The sequence below is a fragment of the Rhipicephalus microplus genome, chromosome 7 (assembly GCF_043290135.1).
Source record: "Rhipicephalus microplus isolate Deutch F79 chromosome 7, USDA_Rmic, whole genome shotgun sequence".
NCBI classification, from domain to species: Eukaryota; Metazoa; Arthropoda; class Arachnida; order Ixodida; family Ixodidae; genus Rhipicephalus; species Rhipicephalus microplus.
Window position 1 is genome coordinate 36,247,855 of NC_134706.1, and position 18,994 is coordinate 36,266,848.

At 45.6% G+C, this 18,994-nt stretch overlaps 2 protein-coding genes and 1 pseudogene across 7 annotated transcripts in view; 1 reads left to right on the forward strand and 2 right to left on the reverse strand.

Moving 5' to 3' along the window:
- Nucleotides 1-18,994, reverse strand: part of LOC119179266 (uncharacterized) — a 71,706-nt gene that overhangs the window by 38,667 nt on the left and 14,045 nt on the right. For 2 of the 6 annotated variants that reach the window (XM_075869020.1, XM_075869019.1), the window contains exon 1: nt 1,928-2,272. The exons of 3 other annotated variants lie outside the window; for them this stretch is intronic. In XM_075869020.1, coding sequence (XP_075725135.1) covers nt 1,928-2,172 — 245 coding nt within the window. In that variant the 5' untranslated portion in view covers nt 2,173-2,272. Of the gene's footprint in view, nt 1-1,927; nt 2,361-18,994 lie in introns of those variants that run through there. One more of the 6 variants, XM_075869021.1, reaches the window with a different exon arrangement.
- The window catches only part of dare (NADPH:adrenodoxin oxidoreductase, mitochondrial), a 77,372-nt gene continuing 60,817 nt past the window's right edge, over nt 2,440-18,994 (forward strand). The window contains exon 1 of the mRNA XM_075869018.1: nt 2,440-2,548. The gene's annotated coding sequence lies outside the window, so the exon portion shown is untranslated. The remainder of the gene's footprint in view (nt 2,549-18,994) is intronic.
- Nucleotides 2,555-11,572, reverse strand: LOC142767413 (uncharacterized; annotated as a pseudogene).

Here is an 18,994-nt window from a genome sequence, read left to right on the forward strand (position 1 = left end):
CCCGGCTGTCACCGACGTCGCGAAGGTTGAGGCGCGTTCACACTTGGCATTGAAGGCCACATTCACATTTGGGAAGTGAAGAGAAAACGAAAATGCCAGAGCAGCCGGAAAACCACGACCGCGTGCGTCGATGTAGTTCACATTCGTTCTGCCCTATTCCGCCACCACTGCCATTGCTATCTTGACAATTAATTCGATTTTGCCTGCTTTCTGATAACTAAAGTTCGTATTCAAGTTATTACCACAAAGTAGTGAAAGGAAACAGCTCGCACCTTTTCAAGCGTTGTCTCGGCTCGGGAGATACGTCAGCAGAAACGACACGTTCAATTGATTTCCTCTAAAAAAATTAACATTTATCGTATGGTGCTCGTGCGAAAACGTACATGTTGAGTGCGCTTGTGAAACTGAAACCGAAATTACACAAAAACAGACTACGCGTAGTAACACATTTGCAGAAGCTCCGCTCATGTAGCTTTGGCTGTGCTGCCACCGAAAGTTGTCGCAGACTACATAGCTAACTCACTCGTTCATTCACTCAATTATAATTTTCCTTAGTCAAAAAACAAAGGATGGGACCAAAAGCCACACAAACGTCTTCATAATATTCGTGGCTCCTAGTTACATGGCAGTGCAGTTGTACTAGATCACTTGTGGCAATTCAGTTAACTAAAAGTGACAACTACGCAATGGTTAGCAAAAAAAAAGTAGCCACACTTCAGCTAATAAACATTATTCATTAATACATTATTGATGCACTCATGAAACTGCAATACATGTAAACATATCTATTTACATAAAGAAGAAACATCTGTGCCAATATAAACAAAATATAAACATATTGTAACTCCAACGAAATAAAAATTTATCAGCCCGATGCATTGCATGGCATGCTTGACTCCAATTTTTCCTGTTCATTCCAACTGGAATGTGAACGAAATCATTTTGCAGGCGACAAACATAATTCATTCCCAGCCACACCCATTCCCTAGCTTCAGTGCCCACAGTCTTTAACAAGTCTCTTTGAATGTGGTCTCCTTGGTTCACGCACACTAGAACACAGCATGGTACCACTGCATCGCGAACATAATGCTAATTTTGTAGCACACCTGGACTGCTAGTACATAGCAAGTTCATTGGATTCAAGCAGTTGATTGATATGTGGGGTCTAACATCCCAAAACCACCATATGATTATGAGAGATGCCGTAGTGGAAGGCTCCGGAAATTTCAACCACCTGGGGTTCTTTCACGTACACCCAAATCTGAGCCCACAGTCCTACAACATTTCCGCCTCCATCGGAAATGCAGCCGCCGCAGCCGGGATCCAAACCCGCGACCTGCGGGTCAGCAGCCGAGTACCTTAGCCACTAGACCACCGCGGTGGGGCTAGATTCAAGCGGTGAACTCGAGAATCACTCAGTAGAATGGCACCTGGAGTGCCTTTTCAGCACAGCGCAAGATTTTTCCCCTCATCAGCTCTGCACCACGAACAATGCTTGCTTTACTTTGTAGTCTAAGAACTTGAGCATTGACCAGAAGTGAAGCATCACTCACTGCATTAACTAATCAACCATGTCACAGATGCCAAGCAAATCTCAAAGTGCAGAAAAATTAAATGTATAGAATCTTAGTGGCTGTTTAAATAGTGGTGACTGCAAGTATATTTCACCTGTAGTTATGTTCATAAAAAGGTCTACTTATTCATATCTGACACCTTGTATTGCACAGATTCAGTCTGAGGATTCATAGTTTTCTATTTTTTGAGTAATTTCACCTTCTGGGTAGAAAGTTTGCAGCCTTGATCCATTTATTACTGCTTCCAGTGGTCATTAGATGTAATACCCATCACAATGCATTAGACATGAATAGTGAGAGAGAGAGGAAAACTATTAATTTCCGGCGGATAGCTGGGCCAATGTTCCACCTACGAGCTAACGGCGAGACCGTGTCTTCCACCAGCTTCCTGGGCCTCCTGGATTGTCCAGAGCTGCGTATCCAGGCCCAAACTGAGCAGCCCATTCCGCCAACACGCCCGAAGGTCGTCAGTAGAAGCCGCGACCCCAGAATCCCATATTAATGCTGGACATTCCCATAGGCTGTGGTCAATAGTGGCTCTGGTAGTAGGGTACTGGCATAGATTGGTGCTATAGACTTTGGGATATATGTATTGCATGTTGAGGGGGTTCCAGTATGTGCGTGTTTGTAGCTGCCGTCATTGAACAGACTGGGCCCTATTTGAGTTCGGGCAAAGCGGAGGGTACTTTTGCCTTAGCATCCGATAGTGTTGAGTTATGTCACAAAATTTAGTAAGCCAATCGTCCTATTCTCATACCATTGCAAAAAAAAGTATGCTTAGGCGGCTGCGTCGCCTAACATGGCTCGGAACGTAACACCTCGAGCCACATTGTGCATCACTTCCTCTTGACAGAGAATTTTTTTTTACAACTAATATTAAGTTGTCGTTATTATAAGTGTACATCATTCCCTCCTACACTACCATTACTATAAGTGAATATCATCACCTGACTTACTGCATCTCTGCATATCAGGTAAATTTTAATCACACTTTTGTTGTTATTGTTTAATTGTGTATGCTAAGAGGTGTTCCTTTGTTAATTTTATTATAGTGTGCCTTCCTTATATAGGACCGTTTAGTGTTCACACTTGCACAGGCTTAATACATATGGCGATGGACACCTCTTTCATATTCATGTAATCGAGTTTCAGCTACAAAATCCTGTAACAAACATTATTCAGAGGCCACACCGAAGTGTTTGGAACCTTAAAGATTGTTGCACACTGTTAAAATTACATACAGGACTTCAGTAACCAAGTTTATTCAAGAGCTAATGCGAGTGCCAGTAGTAATGCTGGAAAGTTTGATAAGGCATGTATAAAAGCCGATGCACTTAGCATACAAGCAGATCAGTCGAAGACTGCTCTGTGCTCACCATTACCATTGTACGGTAAGTATTGCTTGCACGTTTAGCCGGAACAAACTAGCCCGATAAAGAGTAGTCATCTGTACCAGTTTATGTTCTGCAAACGTCATAACCAACACCACATAATATCAAAATTAAAACCTGATGCCCTATCTTTCAAAACATAAGCCATCATGTAGCAGAGTTCCCGAAATGTGAGTTTATCAAGCATGTTACAGGGCCAAAAAACTAGTCAAGTAGCACAACCCATTTGACAGCACAAAAGTCATTCTGACACCCTTCACACTGTTGTCCCTTTGTGCTCATTTAAGTGTGATTTCTCCTTACAGTTACAAATCAAACCGAAATGTGCATATTACTCCATTATTTTTTTTACAGGAAACTGTATTCTCGTGTTGGTAGTGCTTATAATGTCATTGCTTTTGTTGCTGCATGCTTTGAGTGTGTGCCTTCAGGTCCTGGAGAGCCCATCAAGCAGAGCACATCTGCCTTTTGCCCTTGTAGCTGAGACTTTTTGTTGTTTGAAATGAAGAGCTGCATTATAGGTGGCAAATTATGAGGAAGACGTACGGGTCCAGCGGTGTCTGAAGGCCAGATTATACTCAGTGTGTCTGAGCTGTCAGCATGTAATCTTGTGAATGCTTGACTTCAACTTGAACCTGGCTTGTGTTAAACAGGCTGGCTGCTGGCATCTTTTTTGTCAGAGCCAGTTTTTCAAACACTGTTAGACGGAGTTATACAGAAGTGAAATGGTTTTCGTCTGTGCAGTGCCTTATGCACAATAAAGGTTATTTAAGCAGTCGCTGCTTATCAGTGGCAAAACTCCTGGGAGGGTCACGGAGGTCCTTATCCCCCATGTGTTCAGTCTGGGCGGGACACCCCTTACAAGTTTCCCCCCTGAAGTTCAATTTTCAAATACCATATCTGAACTTCTTGATGCGCACTCTCCGTGAGACCAGCTCTGAAATCTTAAACCCTCGCTATGAACAGACACAAGCTACAAAAGTGAAAGCTGCCTGTACTTTCATAAAGTACTCCTGCAAAGCCTGGGCTTTTCGCAATGCTACGGGTCACTTCTGATGTGCCGCAAATGTTTATTACGCTGACTTTTAAAATGAAAATTATTGAGTACCCAATCATTTACCTCTACTTATGTGGACGATTGGTTGAAAGTTATTCACAATAGAGAATAAATCATATTGCCTGAATATGACTGCTACTGAAACAGAAATTACCGGTGAAGATAAAATCGCTTTACAAGAAAGTTTTTGGGGACAAATCATGGAGACTATTTCTAACAGGTGTGCACAATGGGCAAAGGAGATAAAAAAAACAGTAGCTCTACGCATTATTACATGAGTGCTAGCATATGTCTTTGATGGTTTAACCAAAATGAAATGGCTGGAAGGAACAGGAGAGGAAGGAAACAGAGATGTTAACCAGTCTCGGAAAACTAGTACTCTACCCTATACAAGTAAAAGGCATAGGGGAGCTAGAAAGCGATAGAAACAAAAAGGGGCAGCTGGAACTATAGTACAGTTATGCTTAGACACAGAAGTTTCTTTTCGATTTGATTTGAAAGAATCATTTCAATTTTTATATAATAAAAGCAAAACATTTTCTAAAAACAAAACGGCTGCCATCGCACAATTTGTGTCATCTGATCTGTGGTAAGGCATGTCGATATTTATGCATGCATCGTAGGTTCCAGAGTTACCACTGCCGCTTGTGAAAGCTTTCGAAAAAATGTGGCTATTTGCATCCTGGGCACATTTTGAACAGAATGAATCCAGGAAATCTGGAAGCTTCTAGAACATTGCAGCACGGTACACGCCGAGTGCTGCAACTGTCTTTATTGGTGAAATTTATACACATCCGAATAAACACACGCGGAAACATAACCTCGCTGCCAGCAATTTACAAGGATGGCCATAATAACTGCAGGGTTTCTAGAGTTGGATGTCTATTGCATCACCTCAATAACAAGGCCAATTGTTGCCTGACTGTGTTCTTTACCAGAATACAGTGTTCATTGGAAGCTAACTCTCCCTGTACAAACCCAATCTAACCTTGGCACTAAAACGTGGTCAACACAAGTTCGAAAGTAAATAACAATGTTGTCACTGCTGGCCCGTACTGCAGGTGTTTACCTTGCTCATTACACATTAATTATTCACTCCTCATTAACACATGCAGGATAACAGACTGTTTACAAGTTTTTCCCGTTTTCTACACAGATTCTTTGTCTGTCTATGTTTATCTGTCAACACTATAATAAATGCACTTGTTTATTTATGGAAACGTTGATGCTGACTCATCATTTTGGTTTATTCGCACAGCACGGGACTTCATTAAGACGATATTTTCTTTAAGTTGCCGTTTGCATTTTATCGAAATTGTAAATAGTTTTCTTAGCCTCTCAAAAATCAAAAAGACAAATTAAATGTAGCAGCCAGCATCAGTCTCGGACTGATCCTCAGGACCACAATAAAGTTATTGTTACAATACCATACTACTGAGTTTACGATTTGACGTTGTCATCCGATGCAAACCTTGGCATAAGTGATATCACCATGAAACTGAACACTACATATTACAAAGCTCCCACCGACTGAAAGGGCAGACGTAAATTGACACTCTTCACAAGGAGCTCATAATAAATTCATAGCCATACAAAAAACTCGGCATCCAAGCAACTGAGAGTCGAGTCTTACACAAGCGCATGCGAAACCACAGTGGTCGTTTGCCAACAGATCCAAGGAGACAAGACAACAACAACAAATTGCATTTTACTGGCAACATATTTACAGTACACACGCAGTCATCTCACTATTCATAGTATAAGAATGTGGCCATTTACCAATGACACACACGTAACGCTGCACAAACAGCATCGCCCTTAACGGCCTGCTGGGTCCTGCAAAAGTGGTGGGTCAACCACTCTCTCCCCTTGTGGGAATTGCACTGTGCAAATGTTTTTTCGAAAAATCTCTACAGTCTTGGACAGTAACTAGATAGAGAAAGACAGCGAGCGATGTGCACAATGAAAACAGCGCGGCGTCTGGTTGAAGCTGACTGGTATACTCCTCTGGTAGCATCCCAAGCCACCAGAAAAGTCTGAGATCAAGATGCAGATAGCTGAAGGCTTCTTGTTCTTTGGATACGACATCCAAGAACTTGCAGACGCACAGAGCTTGAGTAGCTGCAAAATGAAGCAGCGGAATTGCCTTGGTGGGGAGAACATACAGCAGCTATTTGGTAATCGCCCCTTGCAGGGTAAAGCCTCGCTGAAAGTACCCAAAACAGAGGCGGGGTGGTTGTCGAGGCCTTTGAGCTCTTCTCCTGGTTGTTGTAACCTCGAGGGCCCACTAGGGAATGAGCTGGGCACCACTGAAACTTTGGCACCGGAGTTGACCTTGAACAAAACTGCTAGTCTGCTTACGAGCACATCAATGAACTTAGCATTTAGATGCTTTTCAGTCACCACAGTGAGTTCAACAGAACTGGCAGAGGGCTTGCGCTCTTGCTTGCCGGCCATTCTCTTCTTCTTTCGACACACAACCTTGAATGACCGGATTTGTGCCAGTAATTGCAATATGTGCGACAGGCCAGGCATGTGAACACGTAGTTGGAACACACATGTGAAGCGTGACCACAAGAACTGCAGGTATTTTTCGCCTTGTTGATACTTCCTTTTGTCGACGAATGCCCACGGCGTAACATCCAGCTGAAGGACGCTTTCCCACCAAGGCGATTCGTGTTCCTTCTCGACGTCTTCGTCTTGACGAGCATAAGTGAGCGCTTCTTTGACATGTTCAATAAGTAAATATTATCATTTGATATACAACCAATTACTTATTTTGAAAACATGTGTGAAGTGCATGAAGAAGACAAGTTAGACACCTAGAACATACACACACGAAATGAAGACGTGTGACGAAGCAGGACCGGCACTCTGGCACTGGTGTGAGCTCAGCTAGCTCGAGGTAGAAGAGAAGAACGAAGTTAGAATAAGAGCAGCCAGACTACCATACTGGCCAGAACACATAACATCCTTACAGACTAACCTTACAGTCTGTAGAAATGTTGCAAGACCACGTGTGCGTTACAATCTTGGAAAGAACCTAATATGCCCATCTAAAAAATTATTTCTTTACATAATAAAGATAATGAACATGAATTAACACATGAGACCTCTTTTTGCCTTGAAGAATGCCTCGACGACCTCTCTTTCTGTTCTTGTTCTTGCCTTGGAAAGGAATTTCGTTTTTTGTAGCTGTGAAAAACCACTGTCGCCATTCTTGCAGGGTAAGGCAAGATTACTGGCCGAGCCAGTGTGCACAATCGGTTATGTTCCAGCGCACGTTCACTGAAACAGGGTCTCGTTTGACCGAAATACAGCCGGCTACATAATAACAGAATTTCACAAACTACATTTGACAAGCATTTAGTGCACCCAGACTTGTGGTTCTTTTTCCACTCACCATGTACATCTTTTTCTTTAGTTAGCATAGGGCACATTTTCTTGAGCTTACAAGGCATTGACAACATGACTCGAATCTCATGCCTTTCTGCTTCTTTTTTCTTAATGTTGTGGATAGACAATGAAAATATGGCAAAAGGCGATTGTTGATTCAGGGGTTACTGTTTCATTTCTGTCGACTTCATTTTTTTGAAGTATGCTTCCAGAAGCACTGCGGATTAAGTGATCTAGGTACCCCGAAGACAGCAAGCGTTCAACCCGACTGTTGAACCGGGCAACAACAGAGTGTGCCCAGGATTTCTGTACGGTTGGGAAGACACTAGATGTGATTATGCCTCATTTAACGAGTTTATGCACTCATGTTGTCGTCCTCGCGCAATTAACATGTCTTGCCACATTTATTACTCCAATTATACTATACAGCAACGAAAAAGCAACAATGTTGCTTACTTACAACAGCTGTAACATGTTTTTTCTGGAGACTTGTCATCAACTTAACCGAGGTACTTTTAAGCCATGGGAACTAACGTTCGTGTTAATGTGCCCATGACTGATAGGATTAGGTAAACTTTATTTGTGCCTGCAGTTGGGCGCTTGCGTGTCCTGACAGGGGCCTACGTCGTCTTCGGTGTTGCCGTTACTTGGCGCGGGTCCCCGCTCGCCGTTGCCGGCTGCTGCATCCTTGCCTTTCGAGCGCCCCGAGGACCTGCTGAATGGCACAGAGCTGTTCTTCCTGGTCGTAACTCTGCGCAGCCGCCTCGAGCCGCGACTGGATTGTTCTTGATCTTTCTTCCTCTGGGTGTTTGATGCAGTTCCACAAGATGAGCGCGTGATCTGCCATCTCCCTCCAGCAGACCTTACACTTGTCGGTCTGGTATGCCTCGTGGTACATGCGGTGCATCAATGCCGGGCTCGGTAGTGATCCGGTCTGGCGCTCTCTCAGTAGTACCGTCTCCGCTCGACCCAGCCGCGTGCAGGAATGGGAAAGTCCTGTGAGCCATGCGGTAGGCTTTCGTGATGTCGTTGTCCGTCATGCAGTCAGTGGCTTCGAACCACGTTGGACGGTCTGTCGCCAGGGCGCGGTTGGTTAGCGCTTGTGCTGCTGCGTGTGCCGTCTCGTGGTTGTCATTGCGTTCCAACACGTCGCCAGCGTGCGCCGGCAACCACTTAATTGTTTGAGTTTGGTCGCACACAATATACGCTCAGCCTCTCCACAGATTTGGCCTTTGGTGAAGTTTCTCACCGCCTGTCTAAAGCCACTCAGCACCGTGTGGCAGGATGTGCTGGCAATGGCCAGGGCGATGGCCACCTCCTCCGCTTGTTCCGCTCTGGAATTTTTCACGCTCGCTGCCATCTTTGTTGCGCTGGTCAACGCCTCAATGAGGACTGCTGCGAATGCATTCTGTTGGTATTGAGCCACGTCCACATACTTCGTGTGCGCATCATTGCATGCAGGTCGGTAATAGCCCTGGCCCTCGCCGCTCTTCCTCTCTTGTTGTACTTTGGATTCATGTTCTTCGGAATGGGGTCAATTCTAATCTGGCATCGGACCTCTTCAGGGACGGGGAGCTTCATCTCTGCTTTGAACAGGCATCCTATTCCCAGATCCTCCAGTATCTTCGTCCCGGCTTTGGTCGTGGACAGTCGCTCCAGTTGAGCAGTTAGTTGCGCTTCGGCCATTTCCTCGAGCGTGTTGTGTATCCCGTGTTCTAAGAGGCGGGTCGTGCTCGTGGATTCAAACAGGCCCAAAGCCATCTTGTACGCTATCCTGATGATGGCGTTGATTTTCTTGCGTTCGTGCTGCAGCCAATTGTGATAGGATGCAACATACGTGACGCGACTGATGATGAAGGATTGTATGAGCCTGATTAGGCTCTCCTCTCTCATGCCTGCCCTCTGGGACGTGACTCGTCTGAGGAGTCGCGTCGCGTTGGCAGCCTTAGCCGTGAGACGGGTGATGGTGTCGCCATTTCTTCTGTATTTCTCGATGACCATGTCAAGAATCCTGATTTTGCCAACTTCGGGGATCGCGTTACCGGATTCGGTAACAATTTGGATTTTTTAGTATTCACATTGTCTGGTCTTGTCGTTGCCGTTGTTGGCAGGTGGAAGTACTAGCAGCTCCGATTTTCTCAGCGAACATCATAGTCCGGTGCCTTCCAGCTGGTTTTCTATAGCGTCTATGGCGGCTTGCATCGAGCCCTCGATGTGGGCGTCGTTGCCAACGGTAACCCATACCGTGATATCATCTGCGTAGATGGTGCTCCTCACGTGTTCAATATCCGCAAGCTTCTCTGCCACTCCGATCATTACCAGGTTGAACAGGTAGGTCACCTGCCCGCAGCTCGGAGGTCCTGTCTGTGAGGAAGTGCTTAATATACTTGTAAGATCTTTCCCCCATGTTGAGTTTGGAGACTTGAAACAGGATCACCAAGTGTTTCACCTTGTCGAAGACGCTCTGCAGGTCGAGCCCCAGGATTGCCTTGTAATCGCAGGCGCTGCCGCCACCGTCGATTGATTTGGTATTTGAGCAGCAGCATCGTGTCCTGCGTGCTCAGGTGCTGTCTGAAGCAGATTACTGTTGCCGGATACATCCCTTCCCCTTCCAGGTAGTCTTGCCACATTTTGAGAAAAACGTGCTCCAGCACCTTGCCCACGCAGGATGTGAGCCAGAGGTTGTCCGTATCAGGAGGCTTCCCCGGCTTGGGAATCAGAATGGTCTTGGCTATCTTCCACTACTATGGCACTGCGCCCTCTCTCCAGCACTTGTTGAAGTATTTGGCTAGGTTATCAGTCGAGCCGTCATCGAGGTTCTTGAGCGCCTTGTTCGTGATAAAGTCTGGGCCAGTCGCCGACCAGCTGTTGAGGCCATGCAGGACCACGCGGACCTCCTCGGCGTCGATATCATGATCTAGCTTCGCCTTGGGTAGGCCGCCGTGCGGCGCGTGTTGCTCTGTGGGCGTACTTGGCAGGTATTTGTCGATGCGCCTGATGTTTTCATCGCCGCCGTGTGCCAAGACCACACGATGTATGAGCTTGGCGAGCCTGTCCCTTTGGTGCGACTTGGTCTTGGTTTCATCTAGCAGGTGCCGCAGAAGGTTCAACATCTTCCAGCTGTGCGCCTGCCCATCTGCTATGTTGCAGATCTCGTTCCACTGTTGTGCACATAGCGCTCGGCAGTGATCTTCAATCGCACGATTCAGCTCTGCTACCTTCTTTCTCAGCCTGCGGTTCAGCCGCTGTTTTTTTCATCGATTCAGTCTCGACTGTTTGGCTTTGATGAGATGCAACAGCCGGCTGTCTACTTTGTCGATCTCCGCATCCGTTTCAATTTCTTTGGTCGCGTCGCGCACACTCTTGGTCATTCCAGCTGTGCACGAGTCGATGTCTTCGATCTCGTTGTGATCGTCTCTCTCCTGGTTTTTGCTGTCTAGGAATGCATCCCAGTTTATCCATTTGTGTGTTTTGTTGCTGGTGTCGTTGTGTTCCGGTATGCCGATTTCCACGATGGTGTGGTCGCTACCGAGGTCGGCCCTCATGTTTCTCCACGTGATCACACACCGAACATCATTCTTGACGAACGTGAGGTCCGGAGTGGTGTCGCAAAACACGGAGTTGCCGATTCTCGTTGGATGCGTCGGATTTGAGATTAGGGTAAAGTCGAGTTCCGTGGGGTCTCGGTACAATTCCCGGCCCTTTGCTGTGTACTTGTTGTAGCTTCAGGCTGGGTTCATCGCGTTGAAATCACCACACGCGATCAGTGTGCTGTGACCTGCTGCGGTGCCTGGTCTGTGCAACAATGTCTTGAATCTCTCTTTTCTTTTTGATGGGTTGCTGTACACATTGAGCAGAAACAGGCTTCCCTTTCTCTTCTTGCCCGGGATGATTTCTGTGAGAGTGTGCTCGATCTTGATAGTGTTGTGCAGCTCATGTTCAACGAACGTGAGTTCTTTCCTGACCAGGGTGCACAGGCCTCTGCCGTCAGGCGGGCCCTTGTGCACTTTGTAGCCGGGGAGTGTTGTGTTGGTGAGTGTCTCTTGTAGTAGTATCACGTCCACCTTGCACGCGGCACGTGCGATGTGCTGCTGGATGACTGACTTTTTAGTCCCTTTAACGGAAGTAACAAAGCAGCATCTTGAGACGCTCCTTTATGGCCTCTAGATCGTTTCATAGAACATCACCCCACATGCGCGGATTCTCAAAGGGATTGGCTGCAATGACTTCTTGGTGGAGGCACAGATATTTGTGTGTCCTGAAGAACCGTCGGTAGTTGCATGTTTCCCGAGCAGCGTGGACTCGCGCCACAAGATGCATCCATTTAAGTCGTTTCTCCTCGCGTCACATGATCCTTCCTTCGCTACGAGGGTTCGCTCAGCACATGAACGTGCATGCACAGTGGCACAACCACCAGCGGCTGAGCGAAGCGGGACACGAAATACGGTCAGCTAAAAGTGCCTATTGACATATCTGATTTTGAATTAGACTGTAGGGCGATAGCACAAACGCAGTCCCCCACTACCAAAAATTGCATGCCCCATCTGCCCCAGTTTGGGGTAGTGGCAGGGGCCAGCACGAGCGCAGTGCAATTCCCGCGCTCACCACTTCGCTGATCACGGTAATCCCGGCACTATGTTAGTATGCTTTATGCCGATCTCGAATCGACTACTCCACACAAGGGGCCTGCAACATTGCTCTAAATATGGACAATATATGAATAAAAAAAAATGCGCTATTGCATGCGGTTCTGTCACTGCAGTAGCACAAATAATAAAGCTATGGAATCCTATCCTTGTTTCTTTTACTCATAAGTTACTCAGATTGTTTGCGACATCTAGCCAATCAAGCTTCACGTTGTGGACTGGTGGCGGCTCTGCTCACCGCATTATTCTGCACGACGCCGAAAAAATCTGCAGCAGAGATCAAAAATTATATCATACACCGTGTATCGAAACCAAAGTGATTAAAAAAATAACCACCTTTATCGAACCTCCAGCAGCACAACCCTTACAGAGGCTGCAAAGCTTGTTTTCTCGAGCGCGCGACTGTTATTTGGAGATGGTCGCAGTTATGATTTCAGAGAGAAAAGATTGAGGCAGAATAAAGAGTGCTTTGTGAGCTCGAAAAAGAAAAAAAGAAACACGTTGACAACTCTTTCACATGAAGGCGCCTTGGGATATGTTGTAAATATGTGTGATCTCTCAGAAATCCGGTGCCGAGGTAAGGCCATATAGTAACATAAAAATTACACAAGAGCAGTAACTCGGGCCGAAAGCAGCGGTGCTACGGAGCTTGAAGGCCGTAAGATGGCAAGAAATCACTCACTGCGTCAAGGAAACGCGTACTAGTTATTTACCAGGTTATTTACTACGTTTACCTGTTCTGCGACTGAGATTATGGCATGAATCCGTCTTTATCATCTGCAATTGTACGGTGCGATATTATCGGGCTGAGATTAGGCATAATCGGACCCAAGAAAAGTGCGCATGGCATCCACGTGACGTTGTCACGCTTCGAGTATGAATAGCAACAAAAGACTCCATAAAAATATGTGCGATAATGTTGATAACATGCCCGGCATGCGTCGTGGTCTTCAGTTGTTTCGTCTGCCTCTCAGCTTGGGTGCTGCTAGGTACGAACGCGATCATTACTTTGTAAAGTGCATATTGCATTCGTCATTGAAGCCTTAAACTAACATTTCTTGCACAGTGCTGTTCAGCCTAGAGAGTTGTATTGTGCTCTTCATTTCGCATATTATTTTCGTGGATTACTTCACACGAAAAAAAAAAAAGCTGTTTGAAATGCTGCGCAGCACCCTTACAGGGAAATCATTTCTTGGCTCAAGAAGGCGAGTCGCCACTTGCATGGTTATGTTCCGTTTGTTTCGATACACGTATTTGAATTCAGTGCATGAGTGAGATTTTGTGGAAAGTGCAGTTATGCTTTGTATCGCTATCTGTGACGCTCGCGAATTGCTTAAAGCTCTGAAAAGCACAATAAGAGAAGTGGCAAAGCTAGAAAAATGTTAGCTAAAGCTAGGCCATAATCTTCCGAATAAACACTCCTGCCTCGTTAACAGCCTACATGGCACCTAAAATTACTTTGTTTTTGCTGTGGCAACAGCTTGTGACTTATTTCACGAAAGAGTGATGTAAAGTGTAGGAAATTATTTGTGCGAAGGCTGGAACGTAACCGTTTTTCTTTTCTTTTTTCGGTTCATGCCGGAGTTAGGTGCAGCGACAACTACTGCTGTGTTGCATTTTGCACTGTATGTGTAGTTGTGTGCATTCATTACTGTTGTTAGTTGTACTGTCGTGCTGGTCTTCTTGTAGCCTATATGTTTATTTCCTGAGAGTAATTCATACTCATGATTTGGCAGCTGTGTTTCCAAATCTTGCAGTGCAATGAACTTATCTCGTCGTTCATCAAACATCAACAATGTGGGCATGTGCTTACCAAGTATATCACATGAAAATTATAGTTTTTGCTCCTCTAATGATCTCATGTTTCATTTCAAATGTGTGCATATACACATATTAGCATCATGCGCTTGCTGCTCTATCAGTGCAGCTTACACGAAGCTAAGGTTGACTACAATTGACTCATTGACACTTCAGCGATTAGCACAGTAGTTCTAGAAATATATGTTTAATTCAGGTAACAAATGTAATTAACGAAAATTACTATCGGCTTGTCCACTGTACTAGAAACAATATGGAGTAGTTTCTTGTATTTTTTTAGTAACGCTGGCAGCTTTTTTTTTTTTTTAGTCGTGGGACATGGGGGCACACATGGAAGTCGTGGGACATGAGAGACATGGGAGCACTATATCACGACGTCCCCTCTGCGAAGATCAGACAATTTTGTTTTACACAATTCATGTTAATTACCCTGCCGTCATGAAAATATGAGTGCTCACGTGCCGCATATATAAACTCATGAACGCTTTGAATAAGTCCGCAACAAAAATATTTTCACGTAGCAATTAACGGTCAATAAAAAGCTCGTCTTTGGGCCCAAAGTGTACCTTATACGGTGCTCAGCTGCTGACCCGAAAGACACGAGTTCGATGCCGACTGCGGCGGTCGCAGTTCTTTGGAGGCTTAATGACAAAGCTCTGCGATGTCATTGCATGTTAAAAGAAAAAAAAAGCGGTCGACATTAACACCTTCATTTTCGTTGGGTTGTGTACACAAAAAGACGAAAACAGAAGACAGAGTGAGTGATTGGTCATTGTTCCTCGAATTGCGCCGTAAGCTCACAAACCAACAAAAAAGGTTTTTTGTCAGCCCGAGGCGCCAAGCACAGCTATCACTACAATACAGCCAATTAATTTCAGCATTTCGTTAGCACATACCGGCACCCGCCCCACACGCATTTCGTGCTTTCAGCATATTTACACATGCAATGTGGTTACAGTTTTCCTCCTCAACGTAGTACTGATCAGGAAGCACAAGAACCAACATTTTCGTTGCCCCCCCCCCCCCCCAGGAAACAAAAAAATTGGCCCCGTATCAGCTTGTTTCACTGCAAATGTCGTTGAAAGACGATAGTCTTGCGCCTGGAGAGAGTGAACAAAACGTTTATTTGATGTTCTGGTCAAGAAAATCGGTGAATGGTATTCTGGAGGCGCTGCATTGCCTCGATGAGTGCAGCGGAAGCAAACAAGCCCATCCAGGCATGTGACACGTGAGACATGAGCGCTATCTGGCAGTTATCTTGGAAAACGAAGCATGCAGCGTACGCACCTGTCTCGGAGGCGATAAGTTGTAGAAAGCAATGCGACGGGTAGGTGCCACCATCGTGTTGTCTTAGCCAACACCTCCTGTATTTTATCAATGCAATTGCAAACACTCATGCCTGAATGGGCGCAGTTGGTCCCCACTGGTTCAAAAAGTTCTCCTTGTGCGACGCTACTTGAGGGGCACTGCTACTTGCGTCACACGCTCCTCTGAGGGAGCGTCCCTGTTGCTGTCTGAAGGCACGGTAGAAGCTGTTTCCCTCATCTATACAGCATGTATGTCAGATTTCTCCTTCGCTCTTCTTCTTTGGTGGCTCTCTTTGTATGCGCTATGCAGCACTTTTCGTGCTTGCGATATTCAAGAGGGCCCTTGAGGGATCGGCCGCATTCAGGCAGCACACAGAAGCTTTACTCGCATTTCGCAGTGGTCGTGCCGCTGATAGTTGTTTATCGCTAAACGCATTAAGTGCCATACGTTGTCACGATGATGTTTCCAGGGGCCTTGATGACGAACATCATTTGGTGCGTGTAGTTGGTTTGGTCCAAATAGCAGAGAAGCTTTCTTCGCTTCAGCAGCAAAATAGTATTGGTTATGTCACACGCGCTTTTAAATTTGAGGCATTTCTTAGCGAACTTTGGCGACTTTGAGCGTGTCTGTTTGTCTGTCTCTGTCTAGCCACTTACGTTTGGGTGCTCTCGTGGTCAGCCCCATAAAATGGTGTGAACCAAAATTAGTATGGGAGGGTAAGACGGTTTCACGAATATGACGCGCTGGTCAAGACATGAATAATGTCACAATCCCGTCACCTACGTCGTCCAACACTTGCCGCCAGATTGTGGCACATGCCTACGGGCGGGTATGTGCCGCTGGTATGTGCCACAGGCCTCCTCTATAAAATAGAGGAGGTGCTGCACAGGTGATTGACACTTATTTAGTATCTACCCAGGAAAGACGAGAGCACACATGGGCAATTCTAACGTGCGAGGGTTACGAAATACCCGACATTAGTAGCGTCGACCATATGAGGTGTGTCTGAACTTGTGGAATGCATCCACGCTGTCGCAGTAAGAATGTGTGCGGTGTTATGACTGGTAGAGCAAGGACATAGCCCTGCAAAGAACAGTCATCGGTGAGCTCTGCTAACGCGGTCCGTGTCCTACAGGAACGCGAAAGGCATACGTGTGCGCCACATCAAACGTGCATTGACATCGCTGAGACGCGCAGTAAACTCTCATTTATTACCAACATACGATTTTGTTGTGAAGAACCACAATGCCATTTAGGCGTGCCGCAATAGCATATCAAATCTGTGCCACACAACACCTGTCCGGGTTTTTTTTTTTTTTTAAGCAGGCGCATTCAGCAACGCTGTCTTCGGCAGCGCACATTGCGCTGCCAAACACAGTGCAACGTTGCAAGTTTTCATCTGCAGCGCACGTTGCGCAATGTCGCTGCAAGCGGCACGAAAACGCGCCAGCAACAAACGTCGCGTTTCGTCGCAACAAGCCAGGGTGCTATTCTGGACACTAATTCCGCCATATTGTCAAATTTCGTAAAGGCGGAATTTTAAGCCAATCAGAGAGGCCGTAGCAGCTCACATGGCCAATTAGCGTCGATCAAAGGCACAATCTCACAACATGGCGGAATTCGAGAATGTCCAGCCCAGCTATAGTGGCTGTGGCAGCAGAGAAACCAAATTCCATGCACCGCGACGCTGTCTGTTGCTGGCGAGGGGCGGGGGAGGTTGACGACGGGCTGCAGTTGGCGGCAGTGAAACTGCGTCCCTGTCGCAAAACTGCTTCCATTAACACTCATTTCCACCATAGATATTATCGCTAATTATCTTCATGGCAGGGATAGAAAGAAATAAATATAATTTTTACTAACCATATAGCCTTCTACAGATGCACAAACTAGGAGTTCTATGTATTGTTGGCCCGCCCACACAATTCAACTGTTTTAGCAAGACATCTTCCTCAATATGCAATTTTAGTTGTTTTCTCCCCCCCCCCCCCCTCATCAAGGTGGATGTTTCAGCAGACAAAGGCTGGAATGGTCAACAACCAACTGCCAGACTGATGAAGTACCAACGAAAAAAAGTATACAACAGAGGACGCACCTGTTGTTTTTTTTCCACTTAAAGCTGTCTGTACCAATTGTTAATTTCAGAAATGTACAAGCTTTATTGTGCTTTTCTACGTACGCAGAAAGCAGCTGCGAAAAAGTTCCTTGAAAATCAGCGTGTCAATTGCTTTGAAGACCAGTATGTCTTAAAGTGCTTATTTGGGCCGGTTGGTACATGGTCAACGAAGTGAAAAAACAGCGCGTAACACAGGACACAGGACAGAGAAGAGACGGACGAGCGCCTCGTCCGTCTCTTCTCTGTCCTGTGTCCTGTGTTACGCGCTGTTTTTTCACTTCAGTATGTCTTGTTTAGATTGTACGTGGAAGGGGAGTGGGGAAGCCACCATCACCAGTTAGAGGGGGGAGGAGGGTCCTGTTGGAATTCGGCACTGGAACTTCGGTGGTTGCTGCAATTTCATTTTGAGCTGCGTCTTGAGAGGTTCGTGCTGTGCCCGCATGAAACAGTGAATCTTTCAAGCCACTCCAACGTACCATATGGTTAAAAAGAACTTTTTTCGTGCCATTGTGCAAAGGCTGATACAAGTCCTGCGAAGAAAAGGTCTCCTAATTCAGAGCTCCCAGGGACCTAGTACGCCTGCAAGGGTAGGCACGAAACATCAACAGAAGAGACAAGGAGCTTGACGAGACGTGTGTGGTGTGTTCGCAACATTTTGATGGCCACTATGTCAACGTTCAAGCGCGTGATCAATGGCTAGGTTGTAGAAATTGATCGCAAACAACCAGTATTTTGATTTTTATCCAAGGTTGTGAACTCAAACCAATCGGTTGCACAGTACATAAGCGGCGGCTCACTGGGGACGTAATAGAGTTTTAAGCACTCACTACGCTGCACTTGTTCACAAAGTCACTGAATAAGAATATGGCCTGAAAACGGGACAAACAAAAACACCTGAAAATGTGGCCGCGCCAGTAACCACGGTTTAAACCTAACGCAAGAATTTCATTTTTTTTTTTTTTCTAAGTGTCATCGCAAATAGGGGCACTGAGAAATCGAAGTTTGAAAATGTACATATATTTGGCGTGTCTCAGCTTCCTGATATGTTCAATATTCATTCCTCATGTGTGCATGAATTTCAATTTGTTGTGGGCTGATGCTCATCATTAATTAATTAATTATGATTTAGTGTATTTTATTGAGCTATACCTGGCTTTTTTTTTCACTGATCACCCACATTTTGCATGAAAACACTCGGCTTTGCGTCTTTTTATCTGGTTGTATTTTGTTTTTGTTGTAAGTGCTGTAAATATATATATATATATATATATATATATATATATATATATATATTGATGTCTTTATATTCAAACGCAACTGTGTGCAAAAGAATGATAATAAACTGGGAATAAAGCCCCGAATCTCCTACATCATCGTTCCGTGCGCGCTGTATATCCCGCTTGAATGTGCTGTTCAGATGAAAATAACCTGGCAGCATACTCCGAAAATCTGATTTTTTTTTTCCTTCGTTTACAATTTATCGGCGCCCTGTGTGACGAGCACAGCAAGTTTGTACCGTTACTACAAAGCTTGGTTTCAACAAGCACAGCTGCTTGATGAAAGAGCGTACCCGTGCGCTCCTTCATCCAGCGGCCGTGCAACGAGAAACACCTGCATGAGAGCGCGGACTCGGACACATGAATGCCGCGCGCCAGCCAGCGGTTGCGCCCTCCGGCGGCTGTATCGTAAAA